Source organism: Nicotiana attenuata, chromosome 2 (assembly GCF_001879085.1).
Source record: "Nicotiana attenuata strain UT chromosome 2, NIATTr2, whole genome shotgun sequence".
Classification (NCBI taxonomy): Eukaryota; Viridiplantae; Streptophyta; class Magnoliopsida; order Solanales; family Solanaceae; genus Nicotiana; species Nicotiana attenuata.
The window spans coordinates 94,544,414-94,550,897 of NC_031990.1; the positions used below are offsets into that span (position 1 = coordinate 94,544,414).

The 6,484-nt window shown below is 33.1% G+C and overlaps 1 protein-coding gene and 1 long non-coding RNA gene across 3 annotated transcripts; both read left to right on the forward strand.

The window, feature by feature from the left end:
- Nucleotides 1,855-5,391, forward strand: LOC109215427 (eukaryotic translation initiation factor 2 subunit gamma-like). 2 transcript variants are annotated; one of them, XM_019379491.1, is made up of 9 exons: nucleotides 1,855-2,023; nucleotides 2,566-2,694; nucleotides 2,765-2,826; nucleotides 2,964-3,076; nucleotides 3,154-3,256; nucleotides 3,670-3,897; nucleotides 3,984-4,199; nucleotides 4,420-4,680; nucleotides 4,854-5,391. In XM_019379491.1, exons 2-9 carry the CDS (start codon nucleotides 2,586-2,588, stop codon nucleotides 5,160-5,162), a joined length of 1,401 nt encoding a protein of 466 aa, XP_019235036.1. In that variant the 5' UTR covers nucleotides 1,855-2,023; nucleotides 2,566-2,585; the 3' UTR covers nucleotides 5,163-5,391. The 2 variants fall into 2 exon arrangements, with proteins under 2 accessions (XP_019235036.1, XP_019235042.1); XM_019379497.1 differs by having other exon boundaries at nucleotides 2,783-2,826.
- Nucleotides 5,622-6,042, forward strand: LOC109223090. The gene is made up of 3 exons (XR_002067520.1): nucleotides 5,622-5,686; nucleotides 5,793-5,829; nucleotides 5,958-6,042. It is a non-coding gene; the product is annotated as an uncharacterized LOC109223090 (long non-coding RNA).

Sequence of the window (6,484 nt, forward strand, 5' to 3'; positions counted from 1 at the left end):
AGAATCACAAAAAGTAAAGATAGAGAAATAAAAGATAAATAATGTACAAAGAAAAATATATTTTAAAATTTCAAAAGAAATTAAAATGTAAAAATAAAATTAAAAAATTAAAAGAATAGAAATAAGAAGTTATAAAGAAAATAAATTAAAATAAAAACAAAAAGGAATGAAACTAAAAAATAACATTGTAATTACCACCAATTCTCACTCCCCCCCCCCAATTGAGAATTGGAGAGTGTAATTACACCCCTCCAATTACACCCAATTCCATACTGACCAAGTAATTACTTGGCCAAACAAACATACCAAACTGTGTAATTGCACCCAATTACACCCAAATCCATTTTCAATGTGGCTTTTCAAACCGGCTCTAAAAGTAGGCTTGAATGTTGTAGGGCTACATAGTTCTATGGAAATGAATGACATCTTTAATGTGAGGATCACCAATATTGCTAACATATATAGAACAAAACAAAATGATATTTTCTTTTCATAATTGGCTCCGTAACACTAACTCTCCTTATGGTTTGTGATTACGCTTCACTCCAGCTTGTTATATTAATTACAGTCTGACCAATTTGACCTCTCTAATATTACCCTCTTCTTCTTCTTAATTAATATTAGCAATTTCGTTTTAAAGAAAATCATCACCAAAAAGTTATTCCTATACCCTAGGTTAATGTAGTTCACGCTGAATAAATCCTTAATTGTTATTTACATACAAAATTTGACCTTGCAGATTCTAGATAAATAGAATATTTCTGTTAGTTTGATATTGTTTTAATGTAAATATTTCAATATTGTCTTAACATAGTTTAATTATGTTTCATTCAAAATACGTTCGCGTTTTAATTAAGTAATATTTCGATTCCCTTAGGATTGAATATAGTATTAAGGTTCAATTTTCAAAGAAAAACATATAAGGAAAAGTAACGTGAAATATACTATGATAGATCAAATAAGGAATAAATAAAAAAATTAGTTGATTTTATGCCTTAGATATTTTACCTAGTTCAAGTAAGAAAATATTTTATAATCTAAATTTTAGTTGATTCAAAATACTAAATATTAGGAAATATACTTTAAATTACAATTTTGTCCAATGTGAAATATTTTTAACATAGATAGATAGATAGATGTATGTCTTACATTATAGGTGATTTTTATTTTTGATATTATAAATTTTTTGTCTCTAGTATATCAATTAATTTAGAACGAAGATATGTCTAACCGGGCTGACAAATTACCTAGTTATACCTATAAAAGAAGCCATTGTATCACATTAAAAATTATAAACTTTTTAGGGATTATTGCACATAAATTGAAGTATATCGCCGTAGAAAAGTATTACTATTAGTTTTCTTTATTTTTCCCGTTGAATTTAGAGGTCATTGTGCTTTGTTTTCGGAATTGGGGTCGTTTGGTTTGAATACGTCTTATACCGGAATAAGTTATATTGGTATAAGTTATGCTGGAACTATTTTTTATCCATTATTTTGTATGATGTATTAAATATGATAATTGCATAATTTTTGTAAGAATAATGTATAAGTTATACTGGTGCTAATTACCCAAGCTCTATAAGGTATAAGTTATTCCGATGTTAATTTTAATCCTGGGATAACTTATACCTGATTTGCTAACCAAACAAAGTATTAAATTTTTATACCTTCTTATACCTGATACCAAACGACCCCTTGAGTACGTAACAGGCTGTAACTTGGAACCCCAACAATAGGACATATATTAAGAATATTTATTGTTTTTTTTCCAAAATAGAATCGAATTGAAGTCGGTTGGGTCCCACCAAGAGCAGGTTATATATATGGTGACAAAGGAACTCGTCATCTTCCTTATTAATAAAATCCTAATTCACTACGGAATGGGAGTTTTAGCCTAACCTAACAAGGTTTCGGAGCACAATGGCGATCTTCTTCTTTTTAATAGCAGCCTTACCAATCTCAATCTCAATTTCATATTCACATCAAAACACAACTTTTGAAACAAGTTTCTCTCTTTTAAGGTGAGATTTTCATATTGCGAATGTATAATCAAGGATCAATTTTGTGTATTATGGTGTTTGGGTAGTAAATAGTATTTATTTGGAATAACAACTTGTTTGGGTGATTGTCATGTATCATATTGTTACTTTAACTATAATATTTGTTTTGATTGTTATCTATATTCTATTGTGTCGTATCCTGATCGATTTGGTTTGCTTTGTTCTCTCGTCTTGCCCGCTTATATTCCGTTTTACATAATAATTCTATCATGTATCCTACTTGCAAGTTTATTCTTCGTATTGCTGGTGTTTTACATCATGAAACGATGGCTTACAGACGATGCAATCTATCTAAACGTTGTATTCATCAAAATAAGAGAATCAACATGTTGACAATCATCCAAACAAGCTGTAAGATTGTTTCGGGGAAAATTCATGTCCGGGCAAAGTGTGTGCAATTGTATTTTATGCTTGTATATTTATCTATGTTTTCTCTTTCTTTGTAGAATCAATGTTTCCTAGTCTGAATCAAAAGATATACTAATCTTGGTTCTTGCATACAGGATTGAGCAATTTATTCTGAATGTTGAAGAAGATGGAGACAATGGAGCAGGATTTAAGAAAGCTGGATGTGGCGAAACTACATGCACTTTCACCTGAAATTATATCCAGGCAGCCTACAATCAACATTGGTAATTTTTATTATAACCCCATTCTTGTTTTCCTGGACAAGTTAATCATGGACTAATAAACTTTTGTTAGGCCTCATTGGCCATGTAGCGCATGGCAAAACCACTGTTGTCAGGGCAATCTCTGGTATCCAGGTACCCTTAATTACTCTTTTGTCTGTAGCCCTTTGAACACTTATTGTTATGTTTGGCCGTTGAAAAAGTGATATCTGTTTAACTTGCTTTTATGGAACTCTTACTTTTTTTTGTTGTTTATGCCATCCAATTATCAGACTACTCGATTCAAATGTGAACTGGAGCGTAACATAACTGTGAAACTTGGATACGCAAATGCAAAGATATACAAATGTGAGGATGAAACTTGCCCGCGACCTTTATGCTTCAAGTACGTATGTTAAGTATGAACTATTTGTTCCGATGCTTTCTTGAAGAATATATTGTTAATCTCTACCTAATTTTTAGGTCATATGGAAGTGGTAAAGTAGATAATCCTCCATGCGATGTTCCTGGATTCAACAACTGCAAGATGAAACTGCTCAGACATATTTCTTTCGTAGATTGCCCGGTATGGCTACTTCATTCATTGGAAACTTAAAACATTGTTGCACATGGAGACAAGCCAGTAGAATTTTTTCTTTGCATTGCTACAGAATTCTTATAAAAATGCTTTCTCTGAATTTTGGCAACATAATTTAGGATTGATCACATAGGATCCCCGCCTTGAAATTGTTTTCCTTTTTTTATTTCTATTTTTATTTTATAGTCACACTGCATTTTTATCTTTCTAGAAGTTGGTATGTTTGGGATCATAGGTGATAAATCAATTTTTTCACTACTTGAAACATGGCAAAGTATCTGTAGTTTTTGCCACATATATTTCCTCAAAATTTTGGTTGTCCCATTAATCTATGAGTATGAGTGACATTACTACATTGTAACTATATTTAGCTTTGGCTGCTTTGTTATGACTTGGTGTAGGGGCATGAGATACTGATGACTAGAATGCTGAGCGGGGCAACAATTATGGACGGAGCTTTCCTTCTAATAGCTGCCAATGAAAGTTGTCCTCAGCCCCAGACTCTAGAGCATTTGTCTGCTCTTGACATCTTGAAGCTCCAAAACCTAATCATTCTTCAGAACAAAGTTGACACCATACAGCAGGATCAAGCTAGAAATCAGTATAAAGCAATCCGTGAATTTCTCAAGGTTAGTCTTTCCAAAAAGTTTTGCAAGTTGATTACCTAGTATTTTAAACATTTTGCTAAAGAAGAAATTCATCTTATGCCTTTCAGGGAACAGTTGCAGAAGGTGCACCAGTTGTACCTATTTCCGCGCAGCTTAATTACAATATTGATGCTGTTTGTGAATATATTGCAAGGATTCCCATTCCTAAGAGAGATTTTGTATCACCTCCCCGTATGGTTGTGATTCGATCATTCGATGTGAATAAGCCTGGTTGTGGGATTGATGACATGAAGGGTGGTGTTGTAGGTGGAAGTATTATTAAGGTATATATATTCCTGTTGTGTGGGTTTGATGCAAATTGTTCTCATAACTGTTATTACTACAAAGAACATCTTTTAATTAACGTGTCTACATGTATCGGATGAAAGTTGTCTTTTGACAATTCCCACTGCTCAATTTGTTGGTAACCAAGTATGGTATTTAAATCTAAGTTTAACCTTTAAATTCTTTATTATGCCTAAACGTATATATCATTGTTCTCAGGGTGTTTTAAAAGTAAATCAGATGGTCGAGCTTCGTCCAGGCATCCTTGACAAAACTGCAGATGGAAAAATCATCTGTAGACCAATATATTCCAGAGTGATGTCATTATTTGCAGAACAGAATAAGCTTCAGTATGCTGTGCCAGGAGGCCTTATTGGGGTTGGCACATCAATGGATCCTTCCCTATCACGCAGCGATATGCTTGTTGGTCAAGTCCTTGGAGACGTTGGTACACTCCCTGAAGTCTATATTGAACTTAAGGTTAGCACGTATTCTTTAGCCCCTTTTAGCTTTTGTTGTAATATCTTTTATTGCTCACCAAATCATGCCAGCCATTTATAGTTCCTCCTGATACATTTGACCATTTATTTTTTGGCCAAATCACTAGGAATATATGTGGTACACTAAATCCACTTATCATCTTTTATCTGCAGATCAGGAAAATTAAACTGATGCGTCGGCTTGTAGGGGTTGAGAAAAAAGAGTCAGAAAAGCAGGTGTCGAATCTGGTGAAGGGTGAAATACTAATGCTGAATATATTGTCCATGGCTACTGGGGCTCAAGTCATAAAAGCGAGAAATAACAGCGCGAAATTGCAACTAACTGCACCTGTATGCACTGGCATAGGCGAGAAGGTGGTGCTCAGTCGTCGAGTTGGTGGCCACTGGCGTCTCATTGGGTGGGGTGAGATTGAAGACGGAGTGGCACTAGATGTGCCACCCACACCTGCAGATATTGTGTGAACTTGGTTCTTTCTATTTTATGAATGGCTTTTACTATGAGTGTTTCTTTTTAGCTTTAAATTTGTTCCTACGGATTTGTATTGTCGACGCGAATTAGCTTGCTTCTAAGGTTGAGCAGTCTCTCTTTTTAGAGCAATTGTAAGGCACCCTAGTACAAATTGTAAGGCACCCATTACAATTCAAGCAAACAGCAACATGAATATGTCGCATGACTACCAAGTTTAAGATATTAATTTAGTTCCTACTTATATATTAGTGTTAATTAGTGAGGAACATATTATACATCAAAACGATTTCTTTGGCCGAGTAAACTAATTTTATTTTCTCCTTTTTAAGCTAAACTAGTCGCAGGGCAAGCGTTTTACGCGTGGATCTTATACCAATGAGTATACAAGTTTTTAAGAATTACATAAATATTATTATGAAATAATGTATTTATGCTATAAAATACACATTAAAGAGGAAATTAAGCTTCTCTGCCATGGGAGTAATCCATGCTCTCCACACCGCCTTTGGCATTTTAGGTAGGACTTTCATTTTCTTGTATTTTTCTTTGTTTAATTTCTTGGATGTTGTCCATGATAGTTATCATGAGGTTTTTAATTTATATATCCTTTCTTCTTGGGCCAGGAATTTTAAATAGTTTGTTACTCCTCTTGGCGCCTATGTAAGCTTGAATTTCCACTTTTACTGTCTGTGTTTGTGGTTTTTTTTTTTTTCTCTCACGCTCTTTTTCCCGTTACTGATTTTGGTGCTTTTTGATAATTTATTTACTAATTTCTGATGATGGTATAGGATTACCTTTCAGAGGGTGATTAGAAAGAGATCGACTGAAATTTTTTCAGGCATACCATATGTTATTAGTCTGTTCAACTGCTTGTTCTCAATGTGGTATGTTCTTTAACATTCATTTTATACATTACGTACATTGTGCAACTTCACTTGAAAAATGGTCGACCTGACCTTTCAAAACGGAACAGGATATAATACACATATTTATTAATTAAACTAAGAGTCAATTACTCAAATGGTCACCCAAAAGTATAAGTTCCAAGAATGATAATGTTGATTTATTTAGGTAGCTCAATATAGGAAGAAATTTTGCGCCAGATGTCTTATTTTGATTTTTCAGAACCTTTGTCGGGATATTTATGAAAAATTATTGTTATTTTTATGACCTAATAATACTAAAAGATTATCTATTTATACTTTCAATAAATATTTACTTTAGAAAATATTCTATTAATGACAATCATAACTCGAAAAATAATATTCACAATAGAGAATATAAGAGAGAAGGTGAAACTTAAGAACATACTTAT